This window comes from Bos javanicus, chromosome 8 (assembly GCF_032452875.1).
Source record: "Bos javanicus breed banteng chromosome 8, ARS-OSU_banteng_1.0, whole genome shotgun sequence".
Lineage (NCBI taxonomy): Eukaryota > Metazoa > Chordata > Mammalia > Artiodactyla > Bovidae > Bos > Bos javanicus.
Window position 1 is genome coordinate 51,713,387 of NC_083875.1, and position 26,815 is coordinate 51,740,201.

Here is a 26,815-nt window from a genome sequence, read left to right on the forward strand (position 1 = left end):
TTCTAGACCTAACGTCTTTAGTTAAGATCATGTAGCTGACAGATTCCTTTTCACTGACTTCAGTTCAGTTCATTTCAGTCGCTCAGTCATGTCCGACTCTTCGCGACCCCATGAATTGCAGCACGCCAGGCATCCCTGTCCATCACCAACTCCCGGAGTTCACTCAGACTCACATCCATCGAGTCAGTGATGACATCCAGCCATCTCATCCCCTGTCGTCCCCTTCTCCTCCTGCCCCCAATCCCTCCCAACATCAGAGTCTTTTCCAATGAGTCAACTCTTCTCATGAAGTGGCCAAAGTACTGGAGTTTCAGCTTTAGCATCATTCCTTCCAAAGAAATCCCAGGGCTGATCTCCTTCGGAATAGACTGGTTGGATCTCCTTGCAGTCCAAGGGATTCTCAAGAGTCTTCTCCAACACCACAGTTCAAAAGCATCAATTCTTCAGTGCTCAGCCTTCTTCGCAGTCCAACTCTCACATCCATACATGACCAATGGAAAAACCATAGCCTTGACTAGATGAAACTTTGTTGGCAAAGCAATGTCTCTGCTTTTGAATATGCTATCTAGGTTGGTCATAACTTTCCTTCCAAGGAGTAAGCGTCTTTTAATTTCATGGCTGCAGTCACCATCTGCAGTGATTTTGGAGCCCCCCAAAATAAAGTCTGACACTGTTTCCACTGTTTCTCCATCTATTTCCCATGAAGTGATGGGACCGGATGCCATGATCTTCGTTTTCTGAATGTTGAGCTTTAAACCAACTTTTTCACTCTCCACTTTCACTTTCACCAAGAGGCTTTTTAGTTCCTCTTCACTTTCTGCCATATGGGTAGTGTCATCTGCATATCAGAGGTTATTGATATTTCTACTGGCATACTTGATTCCAGCTTGTGCTTCTTCCAGTCCAGCGTTTCTCATGATGTACTCTGCATAGAAGTTAAATAAGCAGGGTGACAATATACACCTTGACGTATTCCTTTTCCTATTTGGAATCAGTCTGTTGTTTCATGTCCAGTTCTAACTGTTGCTTCCTGACCTGCATACAGATTTCTCAAGAGGCAGGTCAGGTGGTCTGGTATTCCCATCTCTTTCAGAATTTTCCACAGTTGATTGTGATCCACGCAGTCAAAGGCTTTGGCATAGTCAATAAAGCAGAAATAGATGTTTTTCTGGAACACTCTTGCTTTTTCCATGATCCAGCGGATGTTGGCAATTTGATCTCTGGTTCCTCTGCCTTTCTTCACTGACTTAGCTGGAGCCAATGAAAAATAAGCACCCCATTTTTTTTAGACTCAGAGGAGACGGACCAGCTAGAAGGTAGTCTAGGTCAGAGAGATTTCGGGCAGGGGCAGAGGGGAGAATTTAACCTGTCTGAGCCTAGAACCTATTAGTCTGCAACCATGCTGGTGAGCTGACACCTTAAGACTCAACTCTTCTCCTTCAGCATGCTCATAACCACCTCGCACCAGGAGGCCCACAGCCTCCTGTATGTGCTCTCCAACCCCAGGGCCAGACTGTCCAGATGGAGCAGATTCCATCCTGGGATATGGGGAAGGAAATGGATGTACTTTTGTTCGCAAAACCCAAATAAATGCACAACTTCTAGTCCATTTTTCCAGTGTGACAAAAATTTTTAGTCCGTTTTTCGTGTGACAGGTAACAAGAGAGGTCACTGTATTTGGAACATGGTATCTGGCTAGGGAAATGGCAACCCTTTCTAGTATTCTTACCTCAAAAATCCCATGGACAGAGGAGCCTGGTGGGCTACAGTCACTGGGGTTGCAAGAGTTGGAAATGACTTAGTGACCACCACCACCATCATCTGGCTAGGGAGGAGTTAAAAAAAGCTGTCTATAATTACTCCAACAAGTGGAGAATTCCTCCTGCAAGAGATAGATACTAAAATTCTCATTGTCCAGTTGAGGAACTAAGGGTTGAAAAGTTGTATGTTCATAAAAACTTGCCTAAGGTAACAACTGGAGATGAGATTAAAGTTCAACTCTAACACCCAGGGAGTTTACATTTTTTAACATCAAGGAACTTCGTGAGAATCTGATGAAAGTTATAAAACCTTTCCTTAGAAAAATGAATATCTTCACACAAGCATTCAGTTTCACAAGGTTCATGGATGCCCCTTGAATCCTTCAGAAATTTTTTTATTCCTTGCAGTCTCAAGTGAATACTTAGTTCAGTTCAGTTGCTCAGTCATGTCCGACTCTTTGTGACCCCATGAACTGCAGCACGCCAGGCCTCCCTGTCCATCACCAACTCCCAGAGTTTACCCAAACACATGTCCATTGAGTCAGTGATGCCATCCAGCCATCTCATCCTGTATTGTCCCCTTCTCCTCCTGCCTTCAATCTTTCTCAACATCAGGGTCTTTTCAAATGAGTCAGTTCTTTGCATCAGGTGGCCAAAATATTGGGAAGAAGGAAATCAGTCCTTCCAAAGAACACCCAGGACTGATTTCCTTTAGGATGGACTGGTTGGATCTCCTTGCTATCCAAGGGACTCTCAAGAGTCTTCTCCAACACCACAGTTCAAAAGCATCAATTCTTCAGCACTCAGCTTTCTTCACAGTCCAACTCTCACATCCATACATGACTACTGGAAAAACCATAGCCTTGACTAGACGGACTTTTGTTGATAAAGTGATGTCTCTGCTTTTTAATATGCTGTCTAGGTTGGTCATAATTTTCCTTCCAAGGAGTAAGCGTATTTTAATTTCATGGCTGCAATCACCATCTGCAGTGATTTTAGAGCCCAGAAAAATAAAGTCAGCCACTGTTTCCCCAACTATTTGCATGAAGTGATGGGACCGGATGCCATGATCTTAGTATTCTGAATGTTGAGCTTTAAACCAACTTTTTCGCTCTTTCATTTTCATCAAGAGGCTCTTTAGTTCTTCACTTTCTGCCATAAGCGTAGTGTCATCTGCATATCTGAGTTTATTGATATTTCTCCCGGCAATCTTGAGTCCAGCTTGTATTTCATCCAGCCCAGCATTTCTCATGATCTACTCTGCATATAAGTTAAATAAGCAGGGGGACAATATACAGCATTGATGTACTCCTTTTCCTATTTGGAACCAGTCTGTTGTTCCATGTCCAGTTCTAACTGTTGCTTCCTGACCTGCATACAGATTTCTCAAGAGGCAGGTCAGGTGGTCTGGTAATTAGTTCACAGGGCAGCAAATTTTAAGTACAAGAATGGGAAAAACTAGAGATCTCTTCAAGAAAATTAGAGATACCAAGGGGACATTTCATGCAAAGATGGGCTCAATAAAGGACAGAAATGGTATGGACCTAACAGAAGCAGAAGATATTAAGAAGAGGTGGCAAGAATACAAAGAAGAACTGTACAAAAAAGAGCTTCACAACCCAGATAATCACGATGGTGTGATCACTCACCTAGAGCCAGACATCCTGCAATGTGAAGTCAAGTGGGCCTTAGAAAGCATCACTATGAACAAAGCTAGTGGAGGTGATGGAATTCCAGTTGAGCTATTTCAAATCCTGAAAGATGATGCTGAGAAAGTGCTGCACTCAATATGCCAGCAAATTTGGAAAACTCAGCAGTGACCACAGGACTGGAAAAGGTCAGTTTTCATTCCAATTCCAAAGAAAGGCAATGCCAAAGAATGCTCAAACTACCGCACAATTGCACTCATCTCACATGCTAGTAAAGTAATACTCAAAATTCTCCAAGCCAGGCTTCAGCAATATGTGAGTCATGAGCTTCCAGATGTTCAAGCTGGTTTTAGAAAAGGCAGAGGAACCAGAGATCAAATTGCCAACACCTTCTGGATCATGGAAAAAGCAAGAGAGTTCCAGAAAAACATCTATTTCTGCTTTATTGACTATGCCAAAGCCTTTGACTGCGTGGATCACAATCAACTGTGGAAAATTCTGAAAGAGATGGGAATACCAGACCACCTGACCTGCCTCTTGAGAAATCTGTATGCAGGTCAGGAAGCAACAGTTAGAACTGGACATGGAACAACAGACTGGTTCCGAATAGGAAAAGGAGTATGTCAAGGCTGTATGTTGTCACCCTGCTTATTTAACTTCTATGCAGAGTACATCATGAGAAACACTGGCCTGGAAGAAACACAAGCTAGAATCAAGATTGCTGGGAGAAATATCAATAACCTCAGATATGCAGATGACACCACCCTTATGGCAGAAAGTGAAGAGGAACTCAAAAGCCTCTTGATGAAAGTGAAAGTGGAGAGTGAAAAAGTTGGTTTAAAGCTCAACATTCAGAAAACTAAGATCATGGCATCTGGTCCCATCACTTCATGGCAAATAGATGGGGAGACAGTGTCAGACTTTATTTTTGGGGCTCCAAAATCACTGCAGATGGTGACTGCAGCCATGAAATTAAAAGACACTTACTCCTTAGAAGGAAAGTTATGACCAACCTAGATAGCATATTCAAAAGCAGAGACATTACTTTGCCAACAAAGGTCCATCTATTCAAGGCTATGGTTTTTCCTGTGGTCATGTATGGATGTGAGAGTTGGACTGTGAAGAAGGCTGAGCGCCATAGAATTGATGCTTTTGAACTGTGGTGTTGGAGAAGACTCTTGAGAGTCCCTTGGACTGCAAGGAGATCCAACCAGTCCATTCTGAAGGAGATCAGCCCTGGGATTTCTTTGGAGGGAATGATGCTGAAGCTGAAACTCCAGTACTTTGGTTGCCTCATGCAAAGAGCTGACTCATTGGAAAAGACTCTGATGCTGGGAGGGATTGGGGGCAGGAGGAGAAGGGGATGACAGAGGATGAGATGGCTGGATGGCATCACTGACTCGATGGACATGAATCTGAGTGAACTCTGGGAGTTGGTGATGGACAGGGAGGCCTGGCATGCTGCGATTCATGAGGTCGCGAAGAGTCAGACACGACTGAGCTACTGAACTGAACTGAACTGAACTGAGATACAGCACAGTGCATTTGGAGGAAGGCAGGCAGGAACTATAGCTGAGTCTGGCAAGGGCTTTGCAGAAGCAGCAGCAGCAGTAAAACAAAATCCTCGCCCATGCTGAGGAAGAGACAGTGAAGAGAGGCTTTCTTAGGGAGTAATACACATGACAAGAAAGCATGACCCAGATTTCCACATGGAGGGCTGGAATACTGAGATGAGGGGCGTTTACTCGAACGTATGTGGAATGAAGGTTGGACTGGATCCTGTAGTGGATCTGGTAGTGGCCTCCCCGGGCTCCCCCCTCCTGCCACCCTGTTCCCAAGGTCTGGTTTGGAGTGACCCGCTCTCAACTTCAGAGCAGGGCATCAGTGGCCTAAACCAGTCAAGGTTGTCTCCTTGCTTTTGCCTTTGACTGTGACTGTGGGTATGTGACACAGCTGGTCAAGTCTAAGAGACCCTTGACCTAGGGGAAGCAAAGTCCCTGCCCTAGTTCTAGGCTCAGAAGTAGCACGAGGTCCCAGGAACTGCTGGTGGTCTCCTGTGACCAAATAATGCAACCAACTTTAGATGAATTCAAAAGGAGGAAGACACAGAGAGAAATGGAGTCTTTGGTGACACCCCTAAGCTCCTACATCAAATCTTTCCTGTACCCTGCCTGCCCCTGATGCTTATACATTTCATTATTTTGGATGGTCCTCATATATCCAGAAATTCAAACTGCATTTTAAATAACTGGGAACCACTGGATATCATTCATCAGGTGAGAAAATAATCTAAAAATTTTGTATAAAGATTAAACTGGTAGAGGTATGTAGCACAGATTAAGAGGAGGAGACTGGAATCAGGGAATATAAGGGCTTTAATTAGGATGGTGGCAATGAGCATGGAAAGCAAGGGATGGACAAGAGAAGCCAAGGCAGAGAAAAACTGAACTTCGTTCTAATTAGACGGGAGCAAGTCCAGGCAAAGTTCTGGCATTTAATTCACTCAATTTTACTTCTAACTGATGACTCACTATAGTAATGTAATACAATTATAGGATGATCTCGCCCAAATCACAAACTTTTAATTTCAATAGTCTTAACTATTTTATTAACTAGACTACACATAATGTGAAAGTACTCAGAAGAAAGATGAATATAATGCACTAGCAAAACAAACAATGTCCTCTTGAGTTGCTGTAGTCTTATCTGAATGCCCACTTCTGGTTACATGGGTAGGGTGACCATATAATTTAGGATAATTTAGCACACTTCTAAGAGTGAGAGGGGTAAATGATTAATAATCATGCCACAGCAATAAGGACTACTTCAAGATAAAAAAGTATGTGGAAAAACGAGTAGAGGTGAAGTGGTTTCTCATTCCACATGTCCAAAACTGAGCATAACTGGAAAGAAACCATAGATTTTCTAAGTCACAGTGGAGGAGCTGTGTGGAGAATGATATATCACCCCAAACCAAAGTAGCATCTGATGAGGCCTTGCCGCTGGTGTCAGCTTCAGAAAATAAAGTCAAGCAGGTAGACTTTGTGTACTGACTCTCCTGTTTCTGTTTACAGGAAACTCTCCCATTTCTCGGCATCTACGTAGCCAATACTTAACTCTTTTAAATTCAATAGTGGCTTGTTCTCTTTTCTCTTTCCTTCTCACTGCTTCTCCTTCTCCCACCACATCCACATGGCAACACCCTTTGGACATCCTGAGTATCTTGACCAGCTATTGGTAGAAAAATTACTCACCCACTGATTCCAATGACAAATGTTTTCATAATTAGCTTTGAAAATCACGTCTTCCTAAAATTAAAAAAAAATCGAAGGCATATCACTTAGGTGTCCAAAGAGATAAAAGAGAGAGTCCTAACTTAGGAGGGCCAGCTGAAGGAGAAGATGCTACTGAACTCTGGGTTACCCTCCTTGGATTACCCACATTCCATAGGAGAGCTTCAAACAGTACCAGCTTCCCTCTGCCATACTCTCGTGCTAAGCGCCAACGGTGGGTAGTACTCAGGGCCCGAGAGCCAAGTCAAGGGAACTAAAAGGGCCCCTATGGCCAAGCACACATCCCTGAGGGTTTGTTTTCAAGGGCAGGGAAGAGCTGCAGAGCCCTGGGGCATATTACAGAGTTTCACGCTCCCCTCAGGCAGATGACTCGTCACCTACATGACTCAATCACCCAAGAATGACCCATTAACCCCAAGGCAAGGAGTTGGCTGAGATGGCCTCTTTCTCCTGAAATGGGGAGAAAGTCACTGCTGGCCAGAGGCTGGAGGGTGCTCCCTTTAAGGGTGCTATTTCCTCTCTCTAGGGCCAGGGTAGAAAAATTTTCAGTAATGGGCCAGCGAGTAAATCTTTGAGGCTTTGTGGGCCAGGAAGCAAAGTCAGGGTTATTATTTAAGAACTTACAAGAGAGAAACCATTTCCACAAACTTTTTGACAGAAGCCAAAACATAATAATAATTGAGTACTTTTTTTTTTTTTTTGTAATGCATGTCTACAAATGAGAAGAATGGGATTCCTTTTCTATTGGGATAACATTTCCCTTACTGGATTTCAGAATGAGTGTTTCCTATTACAAAATGTTACAAGTGTTCAGGCAAAGGGCTGGGTTTTAGCTGCAGGCCACTGCTGGCTGACCCCTGGTCTGGGGGATGGCGGGCAGTTTAATGCATGGCCCCCTAAGATTTACCAAAGTACTCTTGTGGATATTCCAAGGACCACTGTCATCTCTTTAAGTGAGAAGATGAAGCCCAGCAGCAGGGAACCTTAGCACAATGGTTCTAGAAGGTTGTCTCTGACTGATGCTGCTCTTTATTCCTGACTGTTCTGGCAGAATGATTAGGAATCTAAGCTGTGCCACCCTGGGTACATGGTGGCTAGTCTTGGCTGCCCTCCCAGTTCCTACCCCGACCTGTGTCCAGACTCCCTCTGTGGGGATAGTAGGGAGAGAAATCTGGTAGAGAGAGGGATGGCGTTCCTTGGCTTTTCTTCAGCTCTTCCAGAACACAGTTGGCCCTTGGTGTCTGAGGGCTCCACAGATGCAGATTCAACCAACACTGGTTTGAAAGTATTTTGGGGAAAAAAATTTAGGAAGTTCCAAAGAGCAAAACTTGAATTTGCTGCACCAGCAACTATTTACATAGCATTTGCATTGAATTTACAATTATTTCCACAGCATGGCCATTTTATTAGGGATTACATGTCTAGAAATGATTCAAAGCACGTGAGAGGATGTGCATAAGTTAAATGCCAATACTTTGCCATTTTATGTAAGGGACTTGGGCATCTGCAGATTTTGGCATTCCTGGGTTGGTGGGTATTGTTCTGGAACCAATCCCTACCACCCTTAATACTGGAAACAACGGGTATTTCAAATTGAGTGCAACTGGGTAAGGTGAGGTTCCAATTTCATTTACTAGCCTATGTGAGACAAGAATGTGACTGTGACAGAAATAAAATAATACATCAGGTTGGACATCTGAGTTTTACTGGGAGTTGCATAATATTGAATATATTTATCCCCATCCAAATTGCCAAAGTGTATCAAGGGAACAATTACATATAATGAGTATTATAAAATAAATTTTTACATTGTAATTTTTCTGCTTTTGAATTATATTTTACCCTATTCTTATTTTCAGTATGTCAGTGCAAGCCTGCCAACTATCCTTTTTTAGGATGGGAAAGGCTGCCCTTTATCCTGAGATAGTAGCTTTCTTACATCTTAACATCTTACACTTTTAAAACATGTCCTTTTTCCTACAAAATTATGTTGGCAGTAGGTAATAGTAGATTCATGTCCTTAATTAGCAAAATAAGAACAAAAAAATTCAGACTTTGTTGTTTCTTGCTTCCAGCTCACCTATTTTTGGATAATTTATCACAGCCTAAATTCTCAAGCCTGGAGAGATACAATCTTAAGAGATCACATGGTCCACACTCCTTCATTCTACACAAGTTGAAACTGGCCCAGGCAATGGAGTGACTTGCTCAAGAGCACACATACAGTACATGAAAAACCAGAGGGAATTCCCGGGTGCTCCATGGTTTAGAACTCAGCACTGTCACTGCTGGGGCCTGGGGTTGGATCCTGGTGGGAGAACTAAGATCCTGCAAGCCACACGGTGCAGCCAAAGAACAAAACAAAACTAGAAACAAAACTAAACCAAATGAGTTAACTTCTAATCATCTTTCAAAGCTGCTAAAAAGCACTTTACTACCAGGAGCAGAGAAAGGATGCTGTACGTGCGCTGCCTTAATTGTGAGGCTCTCCTGTATAACAGATGTTACTTTGATTGATTTATTATTGGTGGGGTATTTTCTGTGCCCCATCTGGAAAAATCATAGCTTTGACTAGACAGACCTTTGTTGGCAAAGTAATGTCTCTGCTTTTTAATATGCTGTCTAGGTTTGTCATAGCTTTTCTTCCAAAGAACAAGCGTCTTTTAATTTCATGGCTGAAGTCATTGTCTGATTTTAGAGCCCAAGAAAATAAAAAAATAGTCTGTCACGGTTTCCATTTTTTCCCATCTATTTGCCATTAAGTGATAGGACCGGATGCCTTGATCTGTTTTTTAAATACTGAGTTTTAAGTCAGCTTTTCCAGTCTCCTCTTTCACCTCCATCAAGAGGCTCTTTAGCTCCTCTTCATTTTCTGTCATTAAAGGCAGTAGATATTTCCCCTGGCAATCTTGATTCCAGCTTGTGAGTCATCTAGCCCAGCATTTCTTATGATGTACTCTGCATATAAGTTTCATAAGCAGGGTGGCAATATACAGCCTTCATGGACTCCTTTCCCAATTTGAACCAGTTGTTCCATGTCTGGTTCTAACTGTTGCTTCTTGACCTGCATATAGGTTTCTCAGAGGCAAGTAATGTGGTCTGGTATTTCCGTCTCTATATTTAAATTATTTCACTACTAAACAGTGTACATTTTGTATACTAAACTGCAAAACAGTCAGAGGTGGCATGTGTAGAATCAGCAGATTATAAGAAAGCTAGCAACTCCGTAGTAGGAATGGATGATGACAAAACTAAAAAGGTTTTTCAATCAGTTAAAACAGCAGCCTGGTTTTTCTAGAAGAGTGAAATGTTTCAGGACTTCTCACTCAATTTATTTTCTTCAACATTTTGATTATTTTCTATGTGACAGGGAAGTCTTTTTCTACTATTTTTTTTTTTTTTAAACTTTGCTCCCTTTTGGTAAACACCAAGGCTTGCCTGTCCGAATACACAACCCTTGCCCCTTTGTCTTGGAATCACTGTTTCACTTAATTCCTAGTAGACTTCGAAGCTTCATTTTACATAGACTCTCATGCAAGGTTTTTTCTTCTCAATTTTTATTCCTCCCCCCAAATACAAGTGATTTATCATATTGCCTATGCTATTCTAAATTTTCGCCCATTGCGTTTCTTGTCTGTTCTAGCCCCTGCCTCCCAGTGGAGATTCAACCTGCTAGGTCTGGGGTGGGCAAACTTGCTCTGCTAAGTTCTAGACCGTAAATGTTTGGGGTTTCGTGGGCAGCTGCTCAACTCTGCCGTTAGGAAGTGAAAGTGGCCGCAGGCAATTCAGAAGCAAATGAGCGTGGCTGTGTTCTAATAAACTTTATGGACATTGAAATTTGAATTTCATATAATTTCCACGTACCACAAACTCTACTTCTTTTGACTTCTTTTAATCCATCTAAAAAAAAAAATGTGAAAATCATTCTTAGGCTGTACAGTAACAGGCAACAACGAGGGGCTCTGTTAGTCACTCTCAACGCTAGAGGAGAAGACTGCCTCCTCCGGTAGGGATCAAGACCTCACCCCTACCCCAGTGACTTCTCCCCAAAACCTGTATGGTCTCCAGAAGACCGACTCCCATTTTAAGGATTATTAGGGGGCGTGAGAGTAGTACCCCATCAGGACAACACTTTCTCCTGGGCAGGCCACTTATCAGTCCATTTAGGGTGGTAGATAGCCTAACAGAGCTTGCAAGACACAGCCGGGCTCAGGCTCCAGCGCAGGAACACTCTGGAAACACCTCCAGGCCCCATCGAGTCTGCGTGGCGGGGAGCGGCGGAGTCAGGTAGGTACTCACCGGGCGCTAGTTCGTTCGACTGCTCCCGAGCAAAGTGGCACAGGCGATCGCTAAGCGCGCGCCTGTCACTAACCCGCCGCAACCCCCGAAGCTCGTTAACCAAGAGGGGCACAGCCTCTTTCCCCGCTCCCCTTCCGGGTCAGAGGCTGCCCAGGGTAGAGAAGGCCAACCTAGGTTCCGTACCACCTGGAGCGGACGCGGCAGCAGGCTCTGGCCGGCGTTGCGGGGGGCGGGCCTCCGGCGTGCGTGGCCCCGCGCCTACGCGCGCACGCGGTCCTACCCTGTCCGGCCCTTTCCCGATCAGGGCGCGCGCGGCCGGCGCGAGCCTGGGGCTTCCCCGTCCGGCTCCGCCTGGTTCTGCCTCCGGGCGCGCAGCCGTGCGCGCCGCCCGCGCTCCTGCTGCGGCGAAGCGGGCAGCCGGGGAGCCAATAAGCGCTCGGCTAGGCGGCGGCTACTTCCTCGTCTAGGGGGCCGCGCGCTCCAGACAGCTCGGTCGGCCACGGGGCGGGGCGGGGCGGGGCACTTCGCTGAGCTGCCTTGCCTGCCTCGGCTTGTCCGGCTGCCGAGAGTAGACACAGGTCCCTGAAGGGGCACCGCGGCAAAGCAGACAAAAAGAAACTGAGGCGCTCAGAGTGTCGGCTGGAGGCGCGTTTGGCTGACTTTTCGTGCGTAGTCTTCAGAATCAGCCTCTCCAGGAAGAGAGATGTCGAAGCCGCCACCCAAACCAGTCAAACCAGGTAAGGGAGGTGTTCGGGGGATCCCGGGCCGGCCGCGGTGCCCCGCGCTCCCTCTGCCCCTTGGCAGGGCAGGTCAGGCACGTACTCCGCCCCGAGCCTCGCTTTCGCGACCGACGCACCAGGGTGGGAGTTGTTGCGTTCGCTCCAGGAGACAGATCGCAAGATTTTCGAGGAATTTAAAAATTTTCATTTTTAAAGAGGACTCACCCTCGGTTTTTCAGCGTTGTCATTCGCTGCAACTTTCCCATCGATGTGATGGCTACGTCCCATTGACGCTTTCCTGGAAGACAGGGCCATTGATCTCCCTTAGGGGGAAAAAAAAAAGTCTTGAAATGGTTTTTTCTTCAGCCACTTCCTCTTTTTTTTTTTTCTTCACTGTGTGTCAGTGTCAAGTTTGAGTTCTTGACCGGCCAAAACGAACGGGAAGTGCGCTGCTTATAGGGTGGGGTGGGTGAGCGAGTCTCCTTTGGGACTTTACAGGGGAGCAGTAAATTGACCTTAAGATCTTGGGAAAAGCGTTTAGGAAACTGTAGTTGAGCTCCTGACTAGAAGAATCTAGGCTGCGGCAGGGTAATCTCAGTTATTACTATTCGGAAGTGTCACTTTATAGTGCTATACAAGCCCTTTGCTTTACTCCCTCTGTGAGTTTGTCGAGTTAAACTGGAAAGCGTGAGATTTCCTCAAAGGAGCTCTTTTGGCGAATGTTCCTTGTTCATTTCTTCTTCGATCCCTAGAATATTTTCTGGGACACGGAGAAAGAAGTATTTAAAAGGGACTGACGTATTTCAGTTCGATACTGTAACAAATTCATGCCTTCATTGGGTAGGTGATTACAGAAAACGTAGGAAATGGACGAGAAATGGCTCAGACATACTCTCAGCTTTTTTCTTCCTGGTCTCAGGTAACTTCAGTATATTACAGACTGAAATGTATCTATTTACATCCAGTTTCAAAGTAACCTTGATTAGGAGAGAGTCGTTTCAGTGAATGATTTTTTTTCTTGATTTTTCTAAACTTTTGTCAAGCTGTTCAACTTTTCATCTCATCCAGTTTTCTTTCTTCACGACATCATGCAGTGGTAGTTTCAAGTCATTTTATTTGAAAATTCTGTACACACTCGCATATATGACATAGTCACCCGGGACTTGAATTTTGGTGGACTGGGTGTGACTTTGCTGGCACTTTGGCTCTGGTATGAGCAAAGGTGGGACATGGCTAGGATTGGGCTCTCTGTTTCTTTAGAAATGGAGTCTGATGAGGAATTTGCCTTCTAAGTGCGTTTGTGGAAAATGGCAGCTTTCTAAACTTATGTATAAATCAGGACCTCAAGTAATCAACACAGCATAGTTATTCTTTGATAACTGAACAGAGTACTTTATTTCAAAGAAGGTCCTGAGAAGCCATTCATGAGGTTTTTCATCTCTAGACATTCAGTGACGTCTGTGCTACAGCTGGAGGGGCACGGACGTGATGTGTTTTTGTGTATTTGCCTGGGTGTGGTTTAGGGATCACACTGTGACCAGTTGGAAATACACTTTCAGGAACCATTTTTGTTGTCTGACCTTACTGCTTTCTCCTGTTCAGTAAGTCAGAAAGCAAATTATTAAGAAATGACTACTATTCAGACTCCACACTGATTTGTAAATGAGATCCAAACTAAAATAAGATCACCCTAGAAATAATCTGTCAGTGACCTAATTTACAGTGAGAAATACCACTTTTAATCCAACTTGAAACTTTGTGTGGCCTGGCTTAGTTGAAAACAGAAGGGGCCTATTATAGTCCTGGCTCTCGTTTACAGTGTGCCAGGCACTGATCTAAGCACTTTCCGTGTATTATCTCATTTACCTCTCACAATAACCCTATGAGGTCAGTACCTGCATTGTTCCCATTTCACAGATGCGGAAATGAAGCTAAGTCAAGAAAGGTCAAGTTAAGGAGCCCAAGATTAGCCACTGAGTGGAGAGGAGTGGGCAGAATTAGAACCCAGGTAGTTTGGCCCCAGAGTCTGAGCTCTTAACCTTGATGTTACTATGCTTTACATCAAAGCATACCATTAACTCCTGTCATCATGTGTATTTTAACTTTTTTTACCTTCCTGGTAGGCAGGAAGTGGGAAGGAAAGTGTCTCTGGTCCTCGGTCAGACTTTCTTGTCACAAACGCACCCCTTGGCTGTAGCAACAAGAAGGGTGGTGCTGACATTTACTTTCTTGTCCTGCAGGCAAGATAGATGGGTGAAAATGTCTAAAGCATACTTGGAATTGGACGACATGGTGTATTTAATTCTTAGCTTTTTGGTTTGTTTATACCCCTGCCTCATCCTGAATGAAACTTGAAAAAAAAAAAAAAAAAAGATGCAGGAAGTGGGGTCCTATAGAGGGAGGAAAGAATAATAAGAGGAAACTGGAGAGAAAGTTATCTTACAGACATGTATGTTGTAAGGTCCTGCAAAGTTTCTAAAGAAGGCCTGTAGATTTGGCTCTTTGCTTCAAGCAGAGAGAGAGAACAGATCAATTACTAAAATTCGCAGTGTTCATAAAATTAAAATGTATTACTTGCTCTGAGAAGAATTATTACAGTGGTAGTGAGATCTGAAATGAACTTCTCATGGGTGGGTTCTCTTTAAGTATTGCAGTGGACTGGACATCTCTACAAGAAACACAAGTGGGACATCATAATGCTAGTCTTTAGAGCTTCCTGCAGTACAAGATCCAGGTGAAGCAGCATGGTTCAATTTCAGAGGCAGTGTGGAAATGAGGGGAGCTAGGTGAAGGAGGACAGAGGACTTACGGGAAGATTTTAGTAGCAGTGGACATGTAGCTATAATGTGGGCTGATGTATATCTGTCAGGGTGATTGGCGTATACTCAGTAGGGGTACCATTTTCCAAAGGAATGTTCTTTCAGAGTCCTGGTCAGCTGCTGGCAGGAGAGCCCTGCCACTTCATTTCCTTTTTTACCTTCCTGAGGTTATACCAGAGTTTGGGTTAGTGGCCATATCCAAAATTGGTTTGCTAAACACTTCTTAATACATGCAGCTTGTATTTTAGGCCCTGTGCTGGACCCTGGGGCTCCAAGGAACAATAAAATAAGATCTTGTCCCTGAAGCTTTTGAAACTAATGGGGGAGATTTAGGTATCTCCAGAAAATATCTTAGATTGTCGCCTATCTACAATTGGATGGCTGACTTATCCATTTTGCTTAAAAAAATCTTACGGCTAAAAAAGGAAGGAATATGTTTTTGTTATAGAAAATTTAGAAGCTATAGTACAGAGAACAATAAATAAATAAACGAAAGTATAAAAATCATCCCTAGCTGTCATCTAGTGATAGCTTTAACTGATTCATTTATTCAGAGAGGAAAAAATTATACAAAACTTCAGATCATTTTAGATGAAAACCTTTTCCCTCTCAAAGGTGTTATATAAGCAGCATATGTGTGACATCTTTGAAGATTTGTGATGTTTTTACTGTAAATATGAAAGAACCTAAAACATTGACATTTGCTTCTTCAAAGCCCCTTGAATTTATTTTCCCAAGACAGTGAAATATTTAGACCGCTTTACTTCCATCGCGAAAATCAATAAGCCATTTAAAAGAATTCGTCAAGGTCAGACAGACATCAGGTTTCCAGCCACATGGGAAGGTTATCAGACCTACTTAGAATGAGAGGATTCTAGTCCAAATCTCATTCAACGTCCTTTGGCCTATTTTTACATCTTGGGATGACATTTTCTGATCCCCTTCATCTCATACCTCAAGTCCAGTGAAAACCATTGCCAAATTTGTCTTCACTTGCGTAACGGCCATGGGAAACAAAATACATGGGCTTGGGAAGAGGGAGAGAGACGGGGGACAGACACATCCTTTTAGTGGGCTGATTTGAACTGTTAAGTCAAATTCTCTATTCATTTGTCATTTCATTCATACTTAAATAAAGCTGGGGAACAAACATTATCAAACAAATTAAATGAGCTTGGGAAAATAGTTTCAGATACCAGTATATAGAGAGATTTTTGATTCTTTTGAACAGCTTTCTAGTACTCTGTTGTATTTATTTAACCATACCCATGAACCACGCTTCAGTCATTTCTTCTGTTATAGCAAATAGTGTTAAAACAGCCTTGTTGCTTACATGTGTGAGTGTACACACAGGACAGAGTCCCAGCAGTGGGATTGTTGTGCCAGAGGGTATGTATTAATACATTGCCACATTCACACACACTTCCAAAACGCTCTCCCAAAGAGGTAGTTCTAATTTACTTTCCTACCCAAAATGTTTGAGCATGCCTTACACAGAAAAATTGCCACACATGTGATAGGAGGTATTATCAAAGTGTAGTTAGAGGGCTAGAAGTACAAGGCAAGGAGCTTGAAGACGCTGAGATGGTGTTGCTAAAGAGGGAAAATTTAAGCAGGGTCTCCAATGCTGAGTAAGAATTTAGTAGGCAGAAAAGAGGGAAGTCATTTGACATGTGGAGAAATGAAATAACTTGACACGATGGCCTGTCCATGTTTGCTTGACTGCACAGGGCCTGAGCTCCTCTCACAGAAGCCAGGGATATTTGGTGTGGAGCTGTGAACTGGAGAAATTTGTCCCAAATTAAAGAGAAAGCCTTCTGCCTAGTGTCGCAGTTTGTGAAAAACATTATTGCTTCACACAGAAAGTGAGCATTTGAATGTCCACATGTGAACCATCTACTCCCGCGTTTATCAATTTGTCAGTTGTTAACAAGAGCTGTGGGTGATTAGTTTGCAGACGTGAGTTAAAGAGGGTCACAGCTTCAGCTCACTCACACAAGTCACTGGTGGGGCTGCTGAGGCCACGTCCTTTTTATTAATTCTTTCCAGTTGTTTCCCACTCAGTGTTTGAGTATCTGTAGAATTTTTAGAAAGTTACAAGGCAAATCCCTCAACTTACTCTTAGGGTAAGAGTTAGGGGAGAGTTCTGTATTTGTGCATTTTGATGAGCATTTTTAAACTTATTAGCTTCCTTAGAATTTGATAAATTGCTTTGGTTTTATATTCTTGGAATCAAAGAAGGTACTCATTCTCACCCCTGTCTCCACCTCCTGCCACCCTTGTGTGAACTTGAATTTATTAGGGGCGCCAGGTCAGAGGGGTACAAGTTGCAGATTGGGAGAAAGGGGTAGTGGGCCTGGGCAGCCCTGTCAGCCACAGGCCAAGAAGACTGGAGGCCTGAGGGGCCACACCCAGTAGAGCACTGCATCAGCAGGCAAGCAGACAGACTGTTCTTCACTGTGCAAGTGTCAGGGCTGAGGGCATGACCGTAGCTTTGAGAGGAAGTGGAAGAGGTAGGTGCCTGGCTTCAGTGGCTGCTGGGAGGACAGAACAGTGAGGAAGCCCCCATTCAGGCACTTGTGTAAGACAAGCAAGGGGTGGGGATGGTGGCAGCAGCAGCAAGCCACAGAGGGGACCATGGAGTGGTGAGAGCTTGGGGTCCCTGGAGGGGAGGTATCTGGTGGTTCTTTCCTAGTCTAATGTTCCTGTTTCCCAGGGAGCCTTAAAGCTGTTTAAATTCAAATTAAGGGAGACCCTAGAAACTGACTCTAGGGTGTCTAGACCAGGTTTTTTCTCTTGCTGGAGGGTCTGCCTCCAGCCTCTTACAGTGATCTGAAAGCAGCCCTGAGAGCCTTTCTGACATCCCTGACTCAGGGATTTTGCTGGGTTCTGGGAAATTCAGGGCTTCTATGTCAGGATTCTCTTGTCTATGAGGACAGACTTGATTCAACCCACTGGTATGATACTTGTGTGACTTCCACTTGGAGAGTATTCTGGGATGGCTGTATCTTCTAGAAATGTCTTGATCCAATCCATGCTTATGGAGAGGATCCCTCCAAATTCTAGTTCTCTGAGCACGGATGAGAAATGCTAGGCTGAGAGAAGACCCTCCAGGTTTTTTGGGACAGTTGGCAGGTGTCTCCAGACTCCAGATTTGGAAGATTCCACAGAGTCTCATATTTCCTTTCTTGGAAATCAGACTCTTAGGACTTTCTCTAAGTTGTTGTCTATGCAGGTTTACAGGGTTTGGGAGCTGCTTTTGGGGCCTGTTGTTTTGATGAGTTTGTGAAAGTTTGTTGACAGTAGCCCTGTTGTTGTTCATTCGTTCAGTTGTGTCTGACTCTTTGTGACTCCATGGACTGCATCAAACCGGGCTCTTCTGTCCTCTGCTATCTCCTGGAGTTTGTTCAGATTCATGTCCATTGAGTTGGTGATGCCATCCAACCATCCCAGTGGCACCCTTCTCCTGCTGTCCTCAACTTTTCCCAGCATCAGGGTCTTTTCCAAAGAGTCGGTTCTTCACATCAGGTGTCCAAAGTATTGGAGCTTCAGCATCAGTCCTTCCAATGAACATTCAGGGTTGATTTCCCTTAGGATTGACTGGTTGTATCTCCTTGCAGTCCAAGGGACTCTCAAGAGTCTTCTCTGGCTCCACAATTCAAAAGCATCAGTTCTTCAGCATTCAGTCTTCTTTATGGTCCAGCTCTCACATCCATACATGACTATTGGAAAAACCATAGCTTTGACTATATGGGCCTTTGTCAGCAAAGTGATGTCTCTGTTTTTTAATACACTGTTTAGGTTTATCATAGCTTTTCTTCCAAGGAGTAAGTGTCTTTTAATTTCATGGCTGCAGTGATTTTGGAGCCCAAGAAAATAAAATCTGTCCCTGTTTCCAGTATTTACCATGAAGTGTTGGGACCGGCTGCCATGATCTTAGTTTTTTGAATGTTGAGTTTTAAGCCAGCTTTTTCATTCCTTTCACCCTCATCAAGAGGCTGTTTAGTTTCTCTTCATTTTCTACCATTAGAGTGGTATCATCTGCGTATCTGAGGTTGTTGATATTTCTTCTGGCAGTCTTGATTCTAGCTTGTGCTTCATCGGCCCGACATTTTGCATGATGTACTCTGCATATAAGTTAAATAAGCAGGGTGACAATATACAGCCTTGACATCCTCCTTTCCCAATTGTTAATCAATCCGTTGTTCCATACCCGGTTCTAATGGTTGCTTCTTGACCTGAATACAGGTCAAATAGCCCTGGGAGGACCTAAACTGAAGGTATTCTTACTGGTGTTTCAGACCAGAAAACTGTCTGAGAAACAGCAACAAACACCAGTCTTTGCAAAGTTAGTTTCTGAATAATATATCACACCCAAGATTGTTTTCAGCCTAGTTTTTCTGCTGAGGACTTTTATTCCTCAGAACTCAGGTTATAAATCAAAGTCACCTAAGGAGCTGCTAATCACAACCTGGGTGTACATTAAGAAGAGCTGTTGAGTGGGAGTCAGTGCTTATGGTGACTGCCCACTTCCTCTTTCAGGGAGCCTGTCACATCAATAGAGCTGCTTCTAGTTCTTGCCTAATGTCTTCCTACTCAGGAGAGTCCAAGTTTATACCTAAATATTGAGTCTCTAAATGGTCCCTAGGACTTGACACTGACTTAGTAGGAGCTCTGTTCTCCACAGTGGGTTCCTGCTCATTTCCTGATTCTCGGTTGGCACGTATCTCTCTGAAGTTTTGACATCTAACCAGGCACTCTCTTGTTGACTGGCACTGGGATGTATACTGCTTGGTCTGCCCTGAACCCTTGTCTTTAGCTTGCTTGGACACATGTTTCCTGTTATATGGCCCTCTGGCTAACACACTGAGCCTTTCCAGCATGCTGTGACCTTAAGATTGACGTGGGTCTATGTCTGATCTTAGACAGATTTCCCATTGGGTGTCCATCCTTCTTCAGACCTAACCTTCGGTAGACCTGAGTGCCATAGTCCGTTGTTGTTGGAGCTCTGATTTGGGGACCAAGGCCACGTGCCCAGAGAGCCTTACAGCAATATCTTGCCCAGGCGCATCCTGGTTTTCGTCACTGACATCACCTGGCACTTGTCTTCCTCTTTTCTCAGTTCCATGGGCCTCTGAGAATAAACTCATTGCTTCACATATGATGAGCAGATTTACCTGCGGTGTTAAACAAATCATTGATTTATCAGAATCGTCTTCCCCAATGTGCTTACATTAAAAAATAAGCTAAAAAAAAGATTCCTGAGAAATTTCCTTTTTCAGATGAACTAGTTGTTACTGATAGGAATTTAGGCATAAAGATGGGCTAATTAGGGTATTCTAAGACCAAACTCTGATTTGGAGGGGAGAGAGGCAGAATATAGTAATGGGAAATGAATGTTAGCTTTGGAGTGAAATTCTGATCTCAATTTTTTTTTTTTTTTAATTAACTTATTAGGTCACTTTGATAAGTCAGTCCATAGACTACTCGGGACCTCAGTTTTTTTGTTTGATTCTAAATCTGATTCTGAATCTCTATTGCCTTAGACTGACTTTTCAAATAATTCCTCAGATTTCTACATAATTTCATCCTGTGCTTTTTATAGAGCCCTGGGACATTTTTGATAGTCCCTTACCCATCTCCCTGCTACTCCCAGTGATCAGTACCATGGTAATGAAAACATGGAAGAGTTAAATACTTTTTAAGGGCAGTTCATAAATTCAGATTTCTATGAGAGAGAGAGGATGGCAAGTGGGCTAGGATGGGGACATAATATATTCTTAATTAGGTCTGGCGTGATTTCACTTAGGTTTCCGGCTACACAGGACAGTGGAGTGTGTTCTTTTTTCCTTGCACCTGCCTAGAAGGCAACATTGGGGTGGTTCTGCAGAAATGTGTCTGGGGTCTGCATGCATGGATGCCAATAAGATGCTCGCAAAATGTGGCCATTGTTGTTGCAGGAAGGGAGACTACTTCCAGGGCCCAAGAGTGGGCTTTTGTCTACACTCAGAAATTAATTGTCCAAGGAGACGCATGTGCTGACGAAGCAAGAGACTTTATGGGGAAGGGATGCCAGGGCAGAGAGAGAAGGAAAGAGAGAAGGGCAGGGTAAGGGAATCCAGGAGAACTGCTCTGCCACGTGGCCTGCAGTCTCTGGTTTTATGGTAATGAGGTTAGTTTCCTGTTTGTCTCTGGCCAGTCATTCTAACTCAGATCAGATCAGATCAGTCGCTCAGTCGTGTCCGACTCTTTGCGACCCCATGAATTGCAGCACGCCAGGCCTCCCTGTCCATCACCAACTCCCGGAGTTCACTCAGGCTCATGTCCATCGAGTCGGTGATGCCATCCAGCCATCTCATCCTCTGTCGTCCCCTTCTCCTCCTGCCCCCAATCCCTCCCAGCATCAGAGTCTTTTCCAATGAGTCAGCTCTTCACATGAGGTCCTTCCAAATGGCATGTGCATCTCTCAGCCAAGATGGGTTCCAGTGAGAAGGATTCTAGGAGTTTGGTAGGATGTACGGACTGGTGTCTTCTCTCTCCTTTTAACTTTTCCTAAATTATTCTAGTTGGTGATATCTTGTTACTTCTGCATTCCTTAACTAGGACCTCCTGTTGTAAGATAACTCATGCAAGTGGTTACTAGGTGCCTGGCTGGAGGGTGGTTTCAGTTAGTGCTTCCCCTAACAATTCCCCGCTGAGACTTTATTCTCAATATACTTCCTGGGAGTTGAGGTAGAGGTCTCTTTTACAAATACTTCCTGTTGAGAGTGGGAATAGTCCTGCCTAGTAGAGTAGAAGTCTCTCACCACCTGGCTTAAATCGAGGTAGTCTTCACCCAAAACCAGCATTCTCCCTCAGAGTAGCATGAGTTTAGTCTGAAACTGTTGGATCCTGTCAGAGGTAAACCTTGTAAGCAGTTGACAAAAACAAGAGCCAAACAGGAGGCCCAACAGGATGGTCATCGCTGGGCCCTGAAAAGGAAGGCAAAATTTGGGGTGGGGGCTGCATGGTGTGTGGCTCTTTTAAGATTGGTTGGTAGTGAGGTAACAGGGCAGTTGCTCCAGGAATCTAGCACTCAGCCTGAAGTTACCATTCCCCACCTGCACGGGGGTCTTATTTCCTGCAGAAGAACTCAAAAGTACTGTTATTCATAGTCCTTGAGGAGGAACTAGGACCTTGCTCTGAGGCTGCACCACTACTTAACTGCTCCTCCCCTGTTTCTGTGTCCCTTCCCTTCCCTGGTTAGCAACTGTTTGAATCTTTGCTTTAGAACTCAGGGAAGGTCATAGAGGCTGAATGAAGCTTGTATCCTACAAACAAGAATCGGGGGACACAGAAAGGATTTGTACCCTGGAGCCCCACAGAGCTTGCTCAGTTTCAATTCAAGGAACTGGACGACATTGGCTCTGGCCACTCCCTGCTAAAATTGGGCACAGTCCCTCAATTTGGAGAACAGGCACTGAATTGGACATATTTCTGAGTTCCAGGTCTTGGATCTGAACCTTGTATGATTAAAATCTCAATCCCTTGGCATTCTATTTTGGTGTAAAAGACCCAGTTAGAAGTAGTTGGAGGAGTGACACCTAGAATTTTAATAGACAAAATAAATCTCATTCCCTGAGGAATTTGGGAGTGTAAGCCTGAATGCCAGTCTGTGTACCTTGGGGAGACTTATATGTAGCCAGGTAGCCAATTGTTTGCTTTTATCTAAGTAGATTTTAACTTCAGATGTGCTATTAACATCTATATTACAGGAGCTATTGGTCACTTCAGTTCAGTTCAGTCGCTCAGTCATGTCCAACTCTTTGCGACCCCATGAATCTCAGCACGCCAGGCCTCCCTGTCCATCAGCAACTCCCGGAGTTCACTCAGACTCATGTCCATCGAGTCAGTGATGCCATCCAGCCATCTCATCCTCTGTCGTCCTCTTCTCCTCCTGTCCCGAATCCCTACCAGCATCAGAGTCTTTTCCAATGAGTCAACTCTTCACATGAGGTGGCCAAAGTACTGGAGTTTCAGCTTTAGCATCATTCCCTCCAAAGAAATCCCAGGGCTGATCTCCTTCAGAATGGACTGGTTGGATCTCCTTGCAGTCCAAGGGACTCTCAAGAGTCTTCAACACCACAGTTCAAAAGCATCAATTCTTCGGCGCCCAGCCTTCTTCACAGTCCAACTCTCACATCCATACATGACCACAAGAAAAACCAGCCTTGACTAGATGAACCTTTGTTGGCAAAGTAATGTCTCTGCTTTTGAATATGCTATCTAGGTTGGTCATAACTTTCCTTCCAAGGAGTAAGCGTCTTTTAATTTCATGGCTGCAGTCACCATCTGCAGTGATTTTGGAGCCCCCCAAAATAAAGTCTGACACTGTTTCCACTGTTTCTCCATCTATTTCCCATGAAGTGATGGGACCGGATGCCATGATCTTTGTTTTCAGAATGTTGAGCTTTAAGCCAACTTTTTCATTCTCCACTTACACTTTCATCAGGAGGCTTTTTAGTTCCTCTTTACTTTCTGCCATAGGGGTGTGTCATCTGCATATCTGAGTTTATTGATATTTCTCCCGACAATCTTGATTCCAGCTTGTGTTTCTTCCAGTCCAGCATTTCTCATGTTGTACTCTGCATATAAGTTAAATAAGCAGGGTGACAATATACAGCCTTGATGTACTCCTTTTCCTATTTGGAACCAGTCTGTTGTTCCATGTCCAGTTCTAACTGTTGCTTCCTGACCTGCATACAGATTTCTCAAGAGGCAGGTCAGATGGTCTGGTATTCCCATCTCTTTCAGAATTTTCCACAGTTGATTGTGATCCACGCAGTCAAAGGCTTTGGCATAGTCAATAAAGCAGAAATAGATGTTTTTCTGGAACTCTCTTCCTTTTTCGATGATCCAGCGGATGTTGGCAATTTGATCTCTGGTTCCTCTGCCTTTTCTAAAACCAGTTTGAACATCAGGAAGTTCATGGTTCACGTATTGCTGAAGCCTGGCTTGGAGAATTTTGAGCATTACTTTACTAGCATGTGAGATGAGCGTAATTGTGCGGTAGTTTGAGCATTCTTTGGCATTGCCTTTCTTTGGGATTGGAGTGAAAACTGACCTTTTCCAGTCCTGTGGCCACTGCTGAGTTTTCCATATTTGCTGGCATATTGAGTACAGCACTTTCACAGCATCATCTTTAAGTATTTGAAATAGCTCAACTGGAATTCCATCACCTCCACTAGCTTTGTTTGTAGTGATGCTTTCTAAGGCCCACTTGACTTCACATTGAAGGATGTCTGGCTCTAGATGAGTGATCACACCATCGTGATTATCTTGGTCATGAAGATGTTTTTTGTACAGTTCCTCTGTGTATTCTTGCCATCTCTTCTTAATATCTTCTGCTTCTGTTAGGTCCTTACCATTTCTGTCCTTTATCGAGCCCATCTTTGCATGAAACATTCCCTTGGTATCTCTAATTTTCTTGAAGAGATCTCTAGTCTTTCTCATTCTGTTATTTTCCTCTATTTCTTTGCATTGATCGCTGAGGAAGGCTTTCTTATCTCTTCTTGCTATTTTTGGAACTCTGCATTCAGATGCTTATATCTTTCCTTTTCTCCTTTGCTTTTCACTTCTCTTCTTTTCACAGCTATTTGTAAGGCCACCCCAGACAGCCATTTGGCTTTTTTGCATTGCTTTTCGTGGGAATGGTCTTGATCCCTGTCTCCTGTACAATGCCACAAACCTCATTCCATAGTTGGTCACTACATGTCTCATTTTCTGCTAATATCTGATCTAATGCAATTTCATTTTCTAAAAATTTAATAGTTACAAGAGGATACCTTGAAACCATAATGGTGCACATACCAGCTATTAGCAGACATTGTTTTGAAAATAGCTGGTAGTGTCTCAAGTTTGACCCAGCTCAGAAGACTGAAATTCTTAGCAATACAAGGACTTGTCTGTAATCACATACATAATGTCACCTAGTATTACCTTGAATATTTGAACCACTGCTATTCCATTTTGACTTTCAATTACATTTCTGTCCTTAGTGGCCAAAGCAGTTGACACTGTTAATGATTTTAGTGCTTTTCTAGATATGAGAAGATGCAAGAATTGGGGCGCATAAAATCTCCTCCTGAAAGTATCTATCTGCAGGCCAGTTCTGCTGGTTTTTCCCAGTGCACAGTGTGTCGCAATTCTGATTTCCACCCTGAACTCCTTTCAGGGTGTGTTGAAGGTCAGTGGCTGCAGTGGCCGTTGACCTAGTCCTTGAAGAGGCATATCGCAAGTGCCAATTTGGCCCATTCAAAGTCATACATTTGACTATGGTTTGGGGGTATTTCATGACCATTTTGTCCCTTGGTACTGGGAGTGCTCATTCCTGGGTCTGGGAAAGATTTCACTGACGGGCCACTCTATCTGCTGTTACTAGTTAGGCCTTACTCAGCAGTAGCCAAAAGTGTCTGGACCACCTGTCTTAATAGTCTTTTATGGTCCCGGAAAATATTCCCTGTTGTTTCTTCTTCCTATAATTAGAGTTACACTATTACCATTGTTGATCTTGGTATGCTATGGAACTTCATTTTTTCAGAGCCAGAGTCACACTTTTGGTAATGCAGAGAACAATTTAGCTAGCAGTATTAGTAAAGTCCTAAGTACTTACTTCTTAGAAGGAAAGTTATGACCAACCTAGATAGCATATTCAAAAGCAGAGACATTACTTTGCCAACAAAGGTCCGTCTAGTCACGGCTATGGTTTTTCCAGTGGTCATGTATGGATGGGAGAGTTGGACTGTGAAGAAAGCTGGGCGCCGAAGAATTGATGCTTTTGAACTGTGGTGTTGGAGAAGACTCTTGAGAATCCCTTGGACTGCAAGGAGATCCAACCAGTCCATTCTGAAGGAGATCAGCCCTGGGATTTCTTTGGAAGGAATGATGCTAAAGCTGAAACTCCAGTACTTTGGCCACCTCATGTGAAGAGTTGACTCATTGGAAAAGACTCTGATGCTGGGAGGTATTGGGGGCAGGAGGAAAAGGGGACGACAGAGGATGAGATGGCTGGATGGCATCACCGACTTGATGGACGTGAGTTTGAGTGAACTCCGGGAGTTGGTGATGGACAGGGATGCCTGGCGTGCTACAATTCATGGAGTCGCAAAGAGTCGGACACGACTGAGTGACTGAACTGAACTGAAGAATTTAAGTCAAGAACTTCCATTAGGTGTGACCCGTTATATCCCAGATCGTCTTAATCTGTTCTGTACCAATCCTTATCTTTAAGGGAAATTATGTATTGGCACTGTTCATAAGGCACCTAGCCCAGTTTCTTAGTGTTACTATGCTGGTTATCTCTGCTGCTGCTGCTGCTGCTAAGTCGCTTCAGTTGTGTCTGACTCTGTGCGACCCCATAGATGGCAGCCCACCAGGCTCCCCCGTCCCTGGGATTCTCCAGGCAAGAACACTGGAGTGGGTTGCCATTTCCTTCTCCAGTGCATGAAAGTGAAAAGTGAAAGTTAAGTCGCTCAGTTGTGTCTGACTCTTAGCGACCCCATGGACTGCAGCCACCAGGCTCCTCCATCCATGGGATTTTCCAGGCAAGAGTACTGGAGTGGGGTGTGCTGGTTATCTCTAGTATGGTTTAATTTTCTCCAGCATGAGGGGAGCCTTTATGTTTAAATGACAATACGCGGGTGTTAACCTCCCGGTTGCAGGTCATGGAGCACCTGATCTTCATCCAAAGATAGGTTACTCAGTTGAGCTTCAGAAACAAACTTAGAGTGCCTTTCTCATAATTCAGTTAAACTTTGCAACAATATAACATAACAGCAAGGAACTAAGAAATGAGTCTCAGGGGATACAGACCTCATTAAACAGAGTTAGATTTTGATATCCACTGAAACATCTCTTGTTCTCTAAAATTACCCTCATTTTTTAAAATGTAGTCTACTGCTTGGTCACTCAGTCATGTCTGACTCTGCAATCCCATAGACTGTAGCCCACCCAGGCACTTCTGTCCATGGGATTTTTCAGGCAAGCATATTGGAGTGGGCTGCTATTTCCTTCTTCAATATAGTCAAATCAAGGTTAATTTTTTCACAAATTAAGTGTGATCAATTGATGAAAGGTATCTCTGAGCCAGGAAAGCCAAGTCAATGACTTGTCACAGATTTCTGCTTAGGTAAATTCTTCTTACTGAGGCCTACAAAGTATCTTCAGACTCCTGCACCTGTCAGGAGGTGGCTTTTCTGTTTTATCTGATAAAGCTGCTGGCAGCCTAAGAGTTTCCAG

At 43.9% G+C, this 26,815-nt stretch overlaps 2 protein-coding genes across 10 annotated transcripts in view; one reads left to right on the plus strand and one right to left on the minus strand.

Annotated features, from left to right (window-relative positions):
• Positions 1-12,043, minus strand: part of NMRK1 (nicotinamide riboside kinase 1) — a 29,913-nt gene extending 17,870 nt beyond the window's left edge. For 2 of the 8 annotated variants that reach the window (XR_009738056.1, XM_061425558.1), the window contains exons 1-3: positions 11,002-11,220; positions 10,567-10,602; positions 6,664-6,717 (exon numbers count right to left, since the gene is read on the minus strand). Coding sequence is in view for 6 of the 8 variants with exons in the window: in XM_061425558.1 (XP_061281542.1) it covers positions 6,664-6,692 (29 nt within the window). In the remaining 2 variants the exon portion in view is untranslated. Of the gene's footprint in view, positions 1-6,663; positions 6,718-10,566; positions 10,603-11,001; positions 11,277-11,945 lie in introns of those variants that run through there. The other 6 variants (XR_009738057.1, XM_061425563.1, XM_061425560.1 and 3 more) reach the window with 6 other exon arrangements.
• OSTF1 (osteoclast stimulating factor 1) overlaps positions 11,647-26,815 on the plus strand; it is a 60,777-nt gene continuing 45,608 nt past the window's right edge. For both annotated transcript variants that reach the window (XM_061425557.1, XM_061425556.1), the window contains exon 1: positions 11,647-11,738. In XM_061425557.1, the coding sequence (XP_061281541.1) occupies positions 11,705-11,738 (34 nt within the window). In that variant the 5' untranslated portion in view covers positions 11,647-11,704. The remainder of the gene's footprint in view (positions 11,739-26,815) is intronic.